Raw genomic sequence first — 17,004 nt, forward strand, 5'->3', positions numbered from 1 at the left:
AAATACATGCAATTTTGTATAAAATTATTAAAAGTTGCTTATAATTAAAATAAATAAATACTCAATTAGAATAATACAGTTGACAACATGTTGAATTTGTAGGAAATAATTAGAGTTTTTTAAGATCTAAATAATTAGAGTTTTATTCCCTTGAAATAATTTTTTTTTTGAAAGGGATGAAAATTTTAAATGACTAAATCTTGAGCTAATACCTTATGATTAGTTTCATAACTAGTTGAAAAATTGGAACTTGTGTAATTATCTTGTAAGTGTACAAAAAAGTCAAAGATCAAAATAATAGTTTAAAAAATAAATTAATATTTTTTTATTATTACGATCATATAAAAAATTAATATCAATACCAATATTCACATATTATTCAAAATATGATTCCTTTTTGTTTTATAAAAGTTTGATGCAACTTTTAATGTTATTCTCTTGTTTGAATTAGAATTTTGCCTCAAAATTTTATGTTAATCTTTAATATAAGTGCTTTAAATTTTGTAAAGCTATAATCGAGAATTAATTTTAATTGAATGGTATTATAAAAAATGAATAAAAGTGTTATGCACTAATAAAGAAATTTCTGTTTATATGCGCTCGATGGTTCATCATAATTTTATATCATGCGGTGATGAACTTTATTCTCTCTATGATATTATCTTTTATTGTTTTAATATCTAATAAATAGTTTAACAAATTATAACAGAATTTCAAAAACTAATTTTAAGTGCCTATATTCTTCATCTTCAAAATTAAACTAGTTTTAGATGTTATCTTTCGGCTATAACAACTGGGATCGGACAACATTTGGTTGGTCTATTATTGTTACTGAATGGAGATGCAGCAGTATATCTGGTTGCTATTTTGTAATTTTTGTTTAATGCACTCCCTGTGCTACTAATGAATATCTTCTGGAGAAAGAGTTATAGACTTATTAAAAAGTTTTGCACACTCATCCATCCAATTATAATTATAATTATGTGTGCGGTAAGGTTATTAATTTTATCTTAAACTAATTCAAATAATAATTTATAATTAAATATTATACAATGTAAATTTTTTTATAAAATCACTCAATCACAATCTATCATGATAAGTTTCTTGATCTTTAAAAAAGATTATCTTACAATAATTTAAAGTGTAAAAATATTGATTATTAGTGCATAAAGCTGACAAAAAAAATTAATCATTTAGTTTTATTTTTTTAATCTATTATTTTCAACATCTTTATTTCTAACTTAAATTTGAGTATTTTTTAAAAAATTATTATAGATTTTAATATATATTTATAAATATTTATTTATTTAATTGATATTGTAAAAAAATTACACTTAAATTTTAAAATATTTATAAGATTCTTCTTATTTCTGTCTTTTTCTTTTCCTTCAAAACAGTCAAGGTTTGTTTACTTGTTCCGGAACACACGTCTCCTCTCCACTGGTTTTTGGAATATGCAATGGGATGGATTATCATGTTCTATGTGTTTATTAGCCGCCGCTCACCACGTTTTATAAATTTTAGCAAAGTGACACATAATAATAATAATAATAATAAAAGATATTATTCTATCAAAAAATAATTTTTTTGGAGCATCTATCAAAAAATATATTATTGTATTATAATAAAATGCAATAACAATACAAAGAATTGAAATCAAAGCAGAATATAGATTAAAATAAATAATAAAAATATAATGTATATTGTGATAAAGATTTATATCATGCATAAAAAATTAAGTTTCATTTATTGTTGCAAATAAAACAAAATTTAAATTAATATGTATATATTTTAAAAGGGATTTGTTAATTTAATACACACTAGTTTTAACTTTTAAGAAAGAATATGTTAACAAATTATACAATTAAATGTATTTTAAAAAAATCAAAGTTATAGCCGGTTAATATACCTTAAATTAAGTTTTTAAAAAATACGTAAGAATATATTAGCAATCATGAAAACTATAGCTTATGTTTTAGGAAGCACATGTTTAGAAGATACAACTTTGTTTTTCTTTTTAAGTTATAGGGTGCTAATATAATATTTTAAAAAAATAGTAATTGTCTATTAGCAAATTTCATTTTGAAATCATCAAATTTTAAAATCCATTGTCTATTAGTAACATCAACAATTAAATAGCTGTTATATATTTTCAAGGACTAAAATTGTATTTTATAATTATAAGGATTGGGACTAATGATGTATTGCTCTTTCAATGATGAAACAATCTTCTATTAAATATTGAGTCACAGCTGAAATCTGAGCTGATGAATGATCAAAACATAAATTCAAAATTGTAAACCAAACATGCCAAATGATAGGTAAAACTTTGTTGCTTTGTCATTAAATAACTACAGACATCAGAAATAAAATTTGAAGTTGGAGTTCTCTCCTACTACGGGTAAGATCACTTGCAATATCATCATCTTTTTCACACAGTTCCAAGAATTTTTTATAACCAGGTTTATAAGCAACAACAAGACGTAGGTACTTTGCAGCTTCGGCCTTTTGACCCGAGTCAAATAGAGTGCTGCATACCCAACAAATCAAATCCAATCCAATGAGTAAGATAGAAATAGCAGTGTTTGGAGAGGAAATTTCAACACTAAATCGAGGTAATTAACCTATATTGTACCTGGAAAGCAATACTAACCCATCAAAATAATAGCCTTTGCTAGTTGGATCTTCTGGCTCTTTCCCTGCCATACTGAAAATTGAAAAACATAGCAAATCCCATTGAAGATCTACTTCTAAAATTGTCAATCATATTGCCTGCCAATAGTTAGGAATAGAGGTGCAATTATCTTTCAGGTAACAACATAATGTATCAGGTTTGGGCATGCATTCGACTCGCAAGGTATCTAAAGATTCCCTCTGTCAGATGCATATTCAAGCCTTCTTTTAACATATATCCAAAAACCTGTGAGACAAAAGTTTTCTCAGAGAACAATGTGTTTCCCCTGCCGTTCGCAGGCAATTCCAGCCCTCTGGGAAGATCAACTTCTTCCGCAAGAGAAAGCTAATGAAAAAAAATATCAGAAAATAATTAGGGGTTGACAGCAGAAACTAAGTGAAATGAGACGAGAATTATCTGATAGAAACAAACGAAAAGAGCAATGCAACAACACATCATAATTCACAGACGAACTGCAAATACTTGACATAGATAAACCAGCAAAACAAATTAAAAACAACATTTTGGCAGGTATGATTCATACTTTCGATATTGCACGCTCGAAGTACTCATGAGCTTCATCATTTACATGCTTCAGCAATAGAACCCGTCCCATCAAAACTAAAGCTCGTACATATTCAGGGTCCTTATCAAGGGCTAGTCTGTAGATGGAATTCAATATAATGCACCATCAACCAGAGATAAAGCTTAAAAATATAACAAAGCATCTCCTTTCCAATTTTTCTCCCCTCGCTCTGAACAAACTAAAAAGGACAACTTACTTTAGTAAGGGAATTGCACTTTCTTTATCATCACTGTTTAAAAATAGGACTGCAAGCTGTAAACAATCAAACCATTAAATAATCACATTCTAAGAGCCAATCTGATTTTAATGATATATCACACGTCATATATTCTAATGTTCCTATTCACTCACAGTAATCAGTTCTTTTGGGGACATCTCCTCTATAGGTATTCTATGCCACTTTTCAGGTGAATCCAGAGGATTTTTTTCAGGCGAAACAGTTTCCTTGATAGCTGCTGTTGGAATATTATCTTGTAACCCTGGTGAAGGAGCTGTTTTAGAAGCACCAATTTCCTCAGAAGCTCCCTTTGGACTATTGTCCAGTAACCCCAACTTTGCAAGGACAGCAGGATGTCTAAGAGTTATTTGCTGCAAAGTTTATTGTTTGTTGGATCAACTTCAAGAGTTATAGTACAATATGGTCCAAACTAAAATAACCAAAAGATGCACAAGGTTTTCCTACTTACCTGAATGAGGGTTAATGAACTATTGGTAACCCAATAGAGCTGGCTACCCTGCAAGAGTATATTAGAGTATAATATTACTACAACCTTCATGACAAGAGATGGAATATGCTTACCATAAAATACAGTTGGATTGAAAAATGGGACATGCAATAGGAATGCAGCAATGAAGTGACAATTTACTAATCTTGTTGAAAATTATTAGAAAATATTATAACTGAAAGTTCCCCCTTTTCTTTGACCAGGGAAATTAACCTACAAATGTGAGTTCAGAAACTGTGACCACAACATGCACCTTTGGTTTCAAAATATGATAATGCACTGGACTTAAAATGTTGCTGAAAGTTAACTCTATCTACTACTATAGTTACGCTGGTTCAAGTTGCTTCACTAATCCGATATTCAGATTAACTAGAAGAAATGACTGGTATCTGATGGATTGTAAGGATATTGTAGCTTATATTAAAAAACAAAGTCTAGGTCTCTTTAATCTTCTGCAACCACACCTCCAGTGTCTACACATGTCAGGTGATTTAGAAAGAAGATAGTTCCAAAGTGCAACTTTATTCATAAAAATATACAGTGAGTGTCTTTTTTTTTTTTTTTTATTAGAACCAAAGTCTTTGAATCCATGAATAACCATCTCTTTTGTATGGTCTAGAATCGTAAATTGTCAGAATACATCATAAAAGATGTCACCTATCCACTGAAAAGAGAGTTTAAAGAGAAAGTGCACTTGGACCAAAATCTCAACCAGTAAAAAAAATGCCAGTTAGAGAAGAAAAAAAAATGTTATCCAACATTAACATACTAACAACACAACATGTAAGGATTAAAGTTACCTGAGGAATGTAAAAGGCTAAAAGCCTGTGAAAGCTATAGGTATAGTTAGAAAGTCCAAGTATGGCTTATAAAACTGCAGCAACAAAGGCATCTCTCACTTAATGGTGGAATTACACTAAATTCGAGTATACATTAGTTATAAAAAATATATTTAAAAATGTTTTTTTTAAATAAATACTAATAATTTTTTACCGGTCATATTATCAAATATTTAACTGTAAGATTTATAATAAAATCTTTTAAATATCAGGACGTAAAATTTTAAGTATACATAAAAATTAAAAATATATTTAAATTTTTTTTATCACAACTAATGATATTTAAACACTCAATTATTTTAAACACAACACCAATACTTGTCATTTCTTTTTATCACAACTAATAACATCACTAGCACATTGTGTATAGAATAATTTAAGCTCTTACTCAATTTATTTATTTTTTTAATAAAAAAGAAAATCCCCAAGCAGGCACTAAAAATCATGCGGGAACACGGTTGAAGAAAAATCAACCAAAAAAGGCGATATACAAAAAGGAAGACAAGAAATGAAAAAAATCTTGATATTCCTATCTAGAGAGTGCCCAAATTTAGATTAAACATCTGCAACTTAGTTCCCTGCTTGAGCAAATGCTTCCAAACAAAACGTCCTCATATCCTGTTAAATTCCTCAATACTCCGAACCAAAGGAAAACAGGAATGAGTGTAATTCCACTTTGCTCCTCCTTCATCTAATAACGTTGATGATTCCATTGCTTAGAAGTTAAATAAGGATGGTATATTCTCTTTATACTCTCTCTATGAGATTATTTGTAGTCATAATTATCATCCCAGAGCTTTCATATATACGGAGTACCAATTAATTTGGCATTGTAAAGGTTCTGATAGGTACAAACATTTCTCTTTGGAAGGTGGCCTATAATTGCTTATTTACAGATCCTTTAAAGAGCTAATAAACCACATGACATCAAACCTTTATTGTCTTAGGTGCCCTAACAGAATGGAAACAAGTATGCATACTCCTAGATATTACTATTTTCCAAAGAGATTTGACACACTTTGGTAGAGAATGAAATTGACCAATATTTCTATGATGAAAATTTGCTTCAACAACTCACCAATAATTCGCAAGCAAATGAGCATCTAGATTCTAGAGCGTAAATGGTGTCTTATATTTGGACAAATAGAAATGAGTAAATCAGTTCTGCACAGCAAATCACATAATTCACATTCCTCCATTGGGGTGGTTTCACAAGGTACAATGTGATGTCAAAGAGGTGATGAAAGCTCGTAACTTATTATTGCTTCTGTTAATAGTGAAAACCCCATCATTTATTGGGAGCCTCTTGCAATGGGTTGGATTAAAGTAAATTGTTATGGAGCAATTTGAAGAGCTAATAGACAAGCTGGTTGTGGTTGGAGGAGCTATTAAAGATCATGTTGCAAATTTTATATTGGTCTTCACCATGACCTTTGGGAATTGTTACTTGACTTTCGTTTAGCATTGCCATATGGATATAGGAATATTCACATGGAATCAAACTCCAAAATGGTCATTGTTAACTTTCATCCTCCCATCACTGTTATTAGAGTTTATTATAAATTATGTTTTTGGTCGTTTAACTTTTTTGAAAATTAGTTTTCGTCTTAAACCTTTTTTTTTTTTGCAAATCAAACATATTTACTTAAAAAATATTATAAATGATTTTGTCAAAAATATTGATTAATGAAGGAAGGTTTGAATTTCTCAAATCACATCTCCATAAATAAATTATGAAAAAGGCCCAAGCCGGAGGTATTGTATTATTGGCATACGGCACATGGCACGTGAGAGAGAAGCGAGTGAAGAGAAAAGCCGAAGCAGGCGTAACCTTTTTTTCTTTCTTTTTGTTTTTGTTTTGTTATTATCAATTTCGTGTTTTACAAGAGAGAGAGAGAGAGAGAGATATTCAAGGATCTGGTGCCCCTTCTTCCTTCTTGTGTTGGGACCAATTCTTTAATGAGCGAGAGAGAGAGGGCGCAATAGTAGCCATAGCCATAATTTATTGTTATTATTTAGGGATGAGTGAAGTGAATGAATGAAAACAAAAACACCGCCATCGCTCTTGTCTCTCACGGTTGACTCTGCGGTTCTTAATCTCTCCGACATCTCCGATCTCTCCCATGTCCCTGATCACATCCTCCTCGACCTCTTCCTGGCGAGTACCACTACTTATCTTTTCTCTTCTTTCTTATTCTAATACCGTACTTCGTAGTTAACTATGGTTGTACTTGCATGCCCTTTATTCATCTTTTCTTGATTCTGATTGATTGATTGATTGCGACATGCCCTTTTGCTTTTATTAACGCCTCTTCTTTAGATCTTCTGTAAAAATCAAGGTTTGCTCGTAAATTGCTGTTGTTGTTGTTGCATTCGTATCATTGAAAGGTTATGCAGCTGCAAGCTCTTTGGCCTTTCTTTTCTTATCATTTTCTGTAAGGAAAAAAAAACTTAGATATAGTTATTTTACCTATGTTCTCCTATCAAAATCTTAGTTTGATTTTATTTTACCCATGTTATTGGTTTATAGAAACCATTATTGCATGAATCATAGAGGTGGGATTCCAATTCTGATTAGAGAATAATACCGAAAGTACATAAGAAATTGCATCTAAGTTTTGTACTTTTTGAAAATTCCAAGGACTCACGTTAAGCAAATTATGAAACAAATTTCAATTCTCACTGGTACAAGATTGAATTGATAGTTATGTTGTTTGGTCTTTTTGGGGGATGAGGGTTGGTTGGGGACTTCCTAGAGTCCGATTTTCCTTTAACTCCTGTTTTCTTTTTCGGGATATCAAATTTTGAAGTGTGTTTTTCCCTGTTGCTGTAAACGTTGTTTTGGTTCTTAACTGGACTAAACAAGTGAGGCTTTTTTTTTTTTAACAAGTTTTTTGGTTTTTGTGGAATTTGTGAATCATGTTTCATAACTGGGATGGGAATGTCAAATATTATGGATCTGGTTTCTATCCTTTTGTTGTCTATATAAATATGAGTGATGGCTCTTTCATCCTACCCTGAAGTTTTATTCTGTCATTATCATTCAGCATCCTCATTGCATTACATGGTTTTCATGGACAGAGAATATTGAAGGCTGGGAAGCTGACTGAGAAAGTTCTGAGACTTTTTATAGCAACTGGTAAGGATGAAGTCCTCTCATTTGTTCAGGCACTCAATATCCAACATATTTTGACCCCTGTGCTTCCCACCAGTGAGTTATTTTATGATTTTATCTAATACATACAGTAGCTATTCCCGTAGTGACATAGGTTTCTTTTTCTGACCTTTGAATATCTATGTACAGGGTGTTCTGAGGCAAAATCAGACTTTTAGTTTGTAAGATAGTCTGTACCTTGCAAGATGTCTCAAGCAGTTATCAACGATAATGAAGTGGACATTGTGATTGGTGCACTGCATTCTGATCTTACAACTTTTATGAATGAATGGAGGCCAATTTTCTCCCGCTTTCACCTGATAATAGTAAAAGATCCTGACCTCAAGGAGGAACTCCAAATTCCTGTAGGCTTCAGCGTGGATGTGTATACAAAGTCTCAGATCGAGCAAGTGGTGGGTTCTTCCACTTCTGTTCGCTTCTCTGGCTATGCTTGTAGATATTTTGGCTTCCTAATTTCACGGAAAAAGTATGTTGTCTGCATTGATGATGATTGTGTTCCTGCAAAAGATAATTCAGGGATTTTGGTGGATGCTGTGGCTCAGCATATTGTGAACCTGCAGACTCCTGCCACCCCCTTCTTCTTTAATACACTGTATGATCCATTCTGTAAGGGTGCAGATTTTGTTCGTGGGTACCCATTCAGCCTGCGAAGTGGGGTTGATTGTGCTCTGTCATGTGGGTTATGGCTCAATCTGGCTGACCTTGATGCTCCAACACAAGCTCTCAAGCCAGGGCAGAGGAATTTGCGATATGTAGATGCAGTTCTGACTGTTCCTTCGAGAGCCATGGTGCCCGTGAGTGGAATCAACATTGCCTTTAACCGTGAAGCTGTTGGTCCAGCATTGGTCCCGGCTTTGAGGCTGGCAGGGGAAGGGAAATTGAGGTGGGAAACTATGGAAGATATATGGTGTGGAATGTGTGTGAAAGTTATATGTGATCACCTAGGCCTTGGTGTGAAAAGTGGGTTACCTTATGTTTGGAGAACAGAAAGGGGTGATGCAATACAGAGCTTGAAGAAAGAGTGGGAAGGGGTGAAATTGATGGAGGATGTTGTTCCTTTCTTTCAGTCATTAAGGTTGCCACAATCAGCAACTACAGCAGAGGCTTGCGTGGTCGAGGTGGCCAAAACAGTGAAGGAGCACCTGGGGAAGGTTGATCCTATGTTTTCAGAGGCTGCTCAAGCCATGGAAGAGTGGGTCAAGCTCTGGAAGTCAGTTAGATCTGGTTAAAGCTCCTGAACTTGAGGACTCTTGTAGGAGTGAAGGTTATTGCCTTATTGGCTTCTATATTTCTTTATGTTATTTAACTAATTTATAGCTGCCTTTTTTTTCCAGTTTGTAGTGAACTAAGCTTACATTTTACCTGACACAGACTAAAGGCTGAATAAAATGATGATAATACTTATTGGTTTTGTGACAATTGAATAAATTCTGTCTTGCTTTGTCAATAATTGGTCTTTGAACAGAATTCTGAGTCTGCTATTTTTCTTTGTTTCTTTATAACCTCTCTAAAAGATAGAATAAATGCTTTGCATGTTTAGAGATTCAATCACAAATAGCAAGGAAACAATTTTGAGAACACGAGTCGAATTGTTCTGCAAACCCATGTCATATTTGGAGACCAATAACTTGATTCTCATTTATTCTCTATTGTCATCATACTATCATAGAATTTGGGTTTGATCCTCTAACTTAATTCCAAAAGTTAGCTCATGGGATGAGAATTGTCTCCAAACTTACAAATACTATCTTGACTACATCCTTAGTCAATGTGAGATGTCTAACACTTAACCCTCATGTCGAGGATAGGAATTCTTAAGTGTAAGGTTTGCAAGACTCAACATTTGCGAGTGATTTGTTAACCACCCGATAGCTGGTGGCCAGATAGGTTTAACAACAACTATTGGGGGGATAGGGTTTGAGGTTCTAATATCATTTTACAATTTGGGTTTAGGCCATGCATAAACCGAAAAACTATAGCAACCCAATTGTGTCTCGGTGTTCTAATTGTGGATAATAATAAGCCATGGATGGCTTTAGGTTTATGTTACATTTCATGCAATATAAACTATAATTGTCGGGGTGCCTAACACGACACAAAATATAATTGGGTTTGCTATAGTTTCAGTCTAATTTTGAAGAAAAAAAGTTTTAGGTGATATAATATTCACACTCATGTTTGATCTTTGCACCTCCGTTTTTTTTTTTATTGTGTATCTTGTGATTCTTGTCAAAAGAATATATAGCACATATTTTTTTTCGCTAAATCCGTGATACGTGAAAAAATAAATATATGGAATGTTGCCGAAGTAGTAATGGAGGTATGAAATTGGGTTTTGAGGGGAGAGGTAAAATACAAATTTCATAAACAAACAAAAAAAGCTAGGTGGTGGGAAGATCGGGGGTGGGGGGTAGGCATGATTAAAGAAATGTACCCTCAAATATCCAGTAGTAAAATCTTGCCACGGATAGAAGACGAATGCATATATGGGTACCCAATTACCCATAGGTAATTTAAATGAGTTTTTCCTTTACCTATCTGTAAACTGGGCGTGGTGCATATCCATATTAATAAAAAGACATTTAACTTCAAATAGGTTCCACTTTATTATATTAAAGCTTTTATTTTAAACTTTAACTTCAAAGCAATTTCTAATTAAAAAAATTAGTCAATCATAACCTTATAAATGTACCTTTTTTTCTAATCGTTGTCCCTTCATACAATAGTTAAGAAATAAAAAATGAACAGATTTTATTAGAAAATGTAGCATTTAATTTTATTAATCAAACTTACATCTATCATGATTTCAAATAAAAAAAAAAATTCTTTGTTGATTATTTAACTATTATCCTTAGGATAATGGAAATATGACAACTTATTTTACTATGCATTTAATAACTAATGTTTCGAGTTATAGATATTTCCAAATAGAATTAGATTATTTTCCACAAAAGCATTTATAATCATAGACGAAAACAAACTCTTCTATCTTATTTCATATGATGCACAATCATGTTCACGAATAAACTTTAATCTAATAAAAAAAATTATGGAAAAAGAGCTTGACTAATCTATTTAATCAAATGATGCCTAGGGTTCCAAATAAATTCAATAATCAAAACAAAGCTAACCATGAAATCGTTCTACGAATTTTAAAACCAAAGGTAATCGCTGAACACACATTAGAGTACCAAGTCCAAAATTATTAACTAACAAGTGTGCTTTGAAAAGCTTATGAATTCTTAGAAATTTCTCATAATCATCTAATTTTTCATGACCTAAAATATATATGAATGGAAGCTCCTCTGCCAAGGTTCAGTCATTTATGCGATCAATCTGAATCCAACTTCTCGCGATTACCTGATGCATTAATAAATAGTTAAATACATATAAGCACACAAATCAAGCAATTATCAGTCCATACGCCCTGTTGTAATATGCTCCTTTGTAGCCAACTCATCCCTGCTTTATTATTCATTTTAGACACCTAATAATCATAGTAAAGACATAATTAATCATCACTATCTTGAACTCAAATCCACACATCATCTAAATCAACAAAAATTAAAAGATAGAACCAAGCTTAAGCCAGCGGATAATGTTTGATATGAAAAAATTAAGCTGGATAAATTACAATTTTGGTCCTCTTTTATTTCTTCATCTGCAATTTTAATCTTTTATTATTTTTTACAATTTTAGTTTTATATTTTAAAAAATTTACAATTTTAGTCCAATTGTTAATTTTATATATCTTTATTTTTTTATATTTCAATTAATTAAATTGTTTCTTGATAGTATCTTAAATAATGTTAGATTTAGGGTATAATTGAGCTAAAAAAAAGAAATAAATATATACAAAATTAAAGATTGAAACAAAATTAGACTTCGGATATTCAAATTGTAATTTTACCTGAAATGTTTTGTATCCTTTTTTATGCATTAAAAGGTTGTTTTCTAATTGATAATTAAAGAGTAATCTTTTGAAGTGTAAAGATTAAAAAAAAAATGTTATCTCATCCTAGAACATTTTTTGGCTTAATGTCACGTTGTATATCTTTATTTTCACAATATTGTGCATTTTATTCGTCAGGTTTTTTCTTCTTGTGTACACCTTGGGAGGTATTACCATAACCTATAACTAGAAAGCCCTCTTGAATGCCGACTTTCCATTAGCAATTAACCTCTTCACCACAAATGCTTCAAAGTCTTCAATAGAATACGCAAGAACATCCATATGTGAGAATTGGCAAGTCATATTAGGGTTGTCCCAGGCAAGTTCATGAGTTGCTAATTATATTAGACCGATTTCAAGAACATGAGCATAAAATTCTGGATTAGTCATCAAAATTAGCGACAGAAAATTTGTAGTTACAAATCACGGCCGGTTTAGCCACTCAGAATGAAAAAACATCATTTGCACTTAAGAACGACTACTCTTGACATCAAAACTTTCGGTGGTTAAACGATAGTCACTATTTCAGTCGCAAACTGGTTTATTATTTAAAGTAGTTTTGACATTCTAGCAATCGATTTGGTGACCGAGCATTATTTTCTCAGCAACCAACTATTTTTCCATCTTTGAAAGAGTTAACAATGGGAAAAACAACGGCAGAGTAAATTTCGGTGGCTAAATACCAATTGTTTATTATGTAATATATTTAAATTGATTTTGTTTCAAATTATCTATCTATATAGATATTTATTTTATGTATAGTATCGAATCCAATTTTATTGTAGAATCGAAATTTCTATAATAGAACTCTCTATTATAGAAAAATGAAATCTGAAAAAAAAAAAAAAACAGTGTCATAATCATAGTCGCTATTTTGATATTTTGCTAATATTTTATTATTAACATTATTATTATTATAAATATTATGAATATTTAATATAATTTAAAATATAAATAATAACATAATAATCACAAAATTATTTAGGATGCAATTTGTTTATAATTAATTTTATGTTTTTACATTTTTTTTAAAAACTAACGGTGGTGCAATTTAATATAATTTGATTTTTTTTATTAAAATAAAGACACTTTTACATGTTGACACATTAATAATGGTTAAAAAAATCTATTTAAACCACTTTGAGGACCAAAAGGTGATGCAATTTCAAATTAGAAGGACTAAAATATAGGATAAAATATTTTACGTAATTAAGATTATAAATATAATAGATCTGTAATATTTTTGGTACAAAATAAACCTAAAAATATAATAAATATTTAACATATATTATAAATAATAAATAAGAATAAGAATACAATCTTAAAAATACAATATGAAATGTTACAATGATGTTTGATTAAGTTCAATTAGACTCACTTGTAAAACTAATGATTGTCTAAAGTCTAACAAAGCCCACTTGTAACATTAATGAAAGATCCAAAGAGCAACCCATATTAGATCATGGTTGCTGGTTGGTTAGGCAATTTTGTGACGATTCTGAAGAGTAGTAATTACTAATTACTTAATTATAGTTTGAACATGTATAGGTGCATAAGTCTTTGGTACTTGAATATTGCTGTCTTGGGAAGATCTTTAGCTTTGTAAATATATTACTTCTCATACCTTTTTCTTAGGTGCCAAACTTTTCTTAAAGCCATCATCTTCATTATTTACTGATAAATTTCATGTCTTCATTGTTGCCCTCAATCCTTTCTCGTTGTGATCAAATCGATGAAGCTAGTTTCCATATGAGGCCCCAACCTAACACAAGGACTCTCCAATGTACCTAAGAATAAGTATGAACAAATATAGTTTAGAGAAGTTTAAATCATGTGGTTGGACTTGCGTCACCAGTTCTCTCCACCTTGTGCGGATTTTCCTAAAGCTTCCACATTGCTTTTCTGCATTAATTAAATTGATTCTTCTTAATTGTTCCCAAATTGGAGCCACATCTATGTTGAACCAATTGACCCATGTCTATTAGGGCATTCTAACATGAATTCTTAGAATGGTGAAAGTGAATGTATACCATTTGCCCATATTTCAAAGCAAGTCGTATCAAACATTCCTCAAAAAGATTGATAAGGATTGTAACATCTCGGGTGATAATGATGAAAGGAGAGACACAAATAAATCAAAATATAGGAATGAGAGAGCTCCAAATATCATGCATGTTTGAGGCTAGATAGTTGAGAATAGTTTAAATGAAATAATTAATACTATGTCCTATATAATCAAAAGGATACGTCTTTTATGTGATCACAACTTAAAAAATCTAAAATTAAACATGGTTGACTTCAAAGTGTTAAAAAGGATGACTTCTAAGAAAAAATTTTAAAAATCGTGAATGAGAAAGAAAAAAATATATTAAAAAGGTTTGTGTTAATTTATGGACAATTGGGAACAACTATTCGATTTTGAGAAATCCATAAACACCACACTTTACATGGCATTTAATCTTATCTGTTAACTACTAGCTATATATCCACCTTTATCTTTTTCACGATTTTGAGTGATTCATAAGCACCCAAAGGTTACTACTAGCTATATAACATGTCCATTTGGTGCAAAACCAATTGCATGAAAAATTGTCGAGGCAATACAAAATAAATTAATTAATCCTACCGTTAAATTAATAAATTATACCGCCAGCAGTCACGCCATACAAAAATATATACGAACTAGTTGATTTTACTTCTTTTTTTCCAAGAAGTAAAAGAAAAAAGTTTGTCTTTTTGGTAATGTATTTTCCTTACAAGTAGCTAATTAATTAACTGTCCTGGCTATAAGACTGGGTCTTTAAGACCATTGATCATGAGTCTCTTTTTCTACCACTAGTGGGCGTGAATTACTCTTGTCACCCGAACTAACCGCTGAGGAGCACTATATATACATATTCATAATGATTTGCAATACAACAAAATCTTATACAATTCCCTGACAAAGAAAAGAAAGAAACTAATTTCAAGAGACAAGACAATGGCAAGCTTCACCCTAGTCACATCCCTCCCTAAGTTTGGCCATGCTGGAGCAAGAATTGCTAGGTCTCGTGCCTGGAATCCTAGGGTTTTCGCAGCTGCTACCCCTAGACCTATCCAAGTAATTAAATAATTCAATTTTGTGTGTTTATATATACATATGTGCGCGCGCTATATGTCTCTGTGATTAATTAATTTGAGGAAGAAAATGGGAAAAGAAAGTTGAATATGACTTATAGTCTAATATTATTATATTTTCCAGCTTATATATTATTCTTTCCAAAATCTTTTGTATTGAACAATTCTACTATCTTAATTTGTAGGTTCCTAGAGAAGGCCCAGCAACTGCTGAAGGCACCACACAAGGAGCTAGTGAAACAGTCATTAACAGTTTGAACGAAGCTCAAGACAAGGCTTACTCCACAGCGGAACATGTAATATTACCACTGACAATATATTAATTCATGGTCACCCTTATATATGGGTAGAGCTAGAAAATATTTATAGGATATCTAACTCATTAAATCAATGAAAGTCTAATTAATCAACAAGTGATTGATGAGGGTGAAACTAAACTCGGATTTCTTCAATAAGTTCTTGACTCTTGAGTTCAATTGTGCATATAAAAATAATAAAAAAAATATAAATTTCAATAAAATTAATTAGTCAAATTTTTCACTCATCGGCAAAGTGGATGAATATTTTGCATTATGATAATGTGGTTGAAAAAAAATAAAGTCAAATTGAAAGAAGGAATACACTACAATACTAAAACTTAATTTGTTAAATGTTTCACACTTATACTAAAAAGTTAATTCATATATGTATCGTATCATTAAATGTTATTATGATTGATCTTTAATATTTAAATAGGTGGCTAACAAGAAAAACGAGATGGCTAACAAGACAAATAAGATGGCTGGTCAGATGTCAGCAAGTGCTCAAAACATGGCTGATAAAGCAAAGCAGACAATGCAAGAGGCATGGGAATCCACTAAGAACACAGCCAATAGAGCTGCAGACAATGTCGTAGGAAAGACTAAAGAATCAGCTGAATACGTCAAAGATAATGCAGAGACAGTGAAGCAGAACATGAACTCAAAGAACTGATTTAAGCACCACTTAATCATATTTGCCACCTCCATCATATTTCATGGGTACCCATTTAGGCACCTTAATTTTTTTTATATACTAATATCATTTTGTTATGCATGACATCAAATATGGAGAAGATCGATATGTCTCTCTTCCCATGTGCCATTGATTTGCAACAAAAACTCATTTTGTTTCAATTATATCAATAAATATTTAAGCATTTCATTCTCTTGTTCTCTGTCTTGAAAAATGTCTATTTGTTAAAGTACATTAGAGTGATAATATTTGTTTTTAAATTTTTTTACTTTGTTTTAATCTATTTCTTAATCTTAAAGTGAAATTTCAATAATTAATTAATTAAATTTAATAATATTTGGTTTTTGACATATGAAAAGTTTATTACCGCGCTAATAATGATATATATTTAAAATCAATTTTGATTTAAAATATAAAATATTACATTATTAAATAATATAACAATATTGTCCTGTAAGATATATATATATATATATATATATATATATATATATATATATATTACTAATAATGGCGTAGGATTGATTAAAATCTATAATAAATAAATATTTTTGAGCAAATAAATTATATTTTAGATTTATAATAAATAATAATTGGTCATTTCTATTTAAAAATACTAAAATTTAAGTTATAATTAAAGATATCTAAAATGATAGATTAAAAGAAAATTCATAGAGAACACGGGGTGTGAGGGGAGGGAAGGAGTTTATAATGTTATGCCTGACAATCAAAATGAACAGGCTATAAGCCTATAACAACAGTTAAATAAATATAACGTAAATATAGACTCGCACGTACTATAAATAATTTTTATAATATAATTTATTATTCAATCATAAATTATTATCACAAATTATTAGGTATAATAAATTTATATATTAAGTAACAATAATTACCGTAACTTAAAAAAATACCGTCAAAGTCATATTTACCATATAATTTT

At 30.9% G+C, this 17,004-nt stretch overlaps 3 protein-coding genes across 3 annotated transcripts; 2 read left to right on the top strand and 1 right to left on the bottom strand.

The window, feature by feature from the left end:
* Nucleotides 1-2,343: 2,343 nt before the first annotated feature.
* Nucleotides 2,344-5,537, bottom strand: LOC102661649 (ALBINO3-like protein 2, chloroplastic). The gene is made up of 8 exons (XM_006587752.3): nucleotides 5,469-5,537; nucleotides 3,947-3,994; nucleotides 3,612-3,848; nucleotides 3,457-3,512; nucleotides 3,219-3,336; nucleotides 2,949-3,019; nucleotides 2,636-2,707; nucleotides 2,344-2,530 (listed from the first exon to the last, which is right to left on the bottom strand). Exons 1-8 carry the CDS (start codon nucleotides 5,535-5,537, stop codon nucleotides 2,344-2,346), a joined length of 858 nt encoding a protein of 285 aa, XP_006587815.3.
* A 1,124-nt stretch (nucleotides 5,538-6,661) lies between these two features.
* Nucleotides 6,662-9,418, top strand: LOC100815848 (uncharacterized). The gene is made up of 3 exons (XM_006587754.2): nucleotides 6,662-6,982; nucleotides 7,906-8,035; nucleotides 8,129-9,418. Exons 1-3 carry the CDS (start codon nucleotides 6,863-6,865, stop codon nucleotides 8,155-8,157), a joined length of 279 nt encoding a protein of 92 aa, XP_006587817.2. The 5' UTR covers nucleotides 6,662-6,862; the 3' UTR covers nucleotides 8,158-9,418.
* LOC121172616 (probable UDP-arabinopyranose mutase 5) lies at nucleotides 8,185-9,228 on the top strand. The gene has a single exon (XM_041005509.1). It carries the CDS (start codon nucleotides 8,185-8,187, stop codon nucleotides 9,226-9,228), a length of 1,044 nt encoding a protein of 347 aa, XP_040861443.1.
* Nucleotides 9,419-17,004: the final 7,586 nt, after the last annotated feature.

The sequence above is a fragment of the Glycine max genome, chromosome 9, assembly GCF_000004515.6.
Source record: "Glycine max cultivar Williams 82 chromosome 9, Glycine_max_v4.0, whole genome shotgun sequence".
NCBI classification, from domain to species: Eukaryota; Viridiplantae; Streptophyta; class Magnoliopsida; order Fabales; family Fabaceae; genus Glycine; species Glycine max.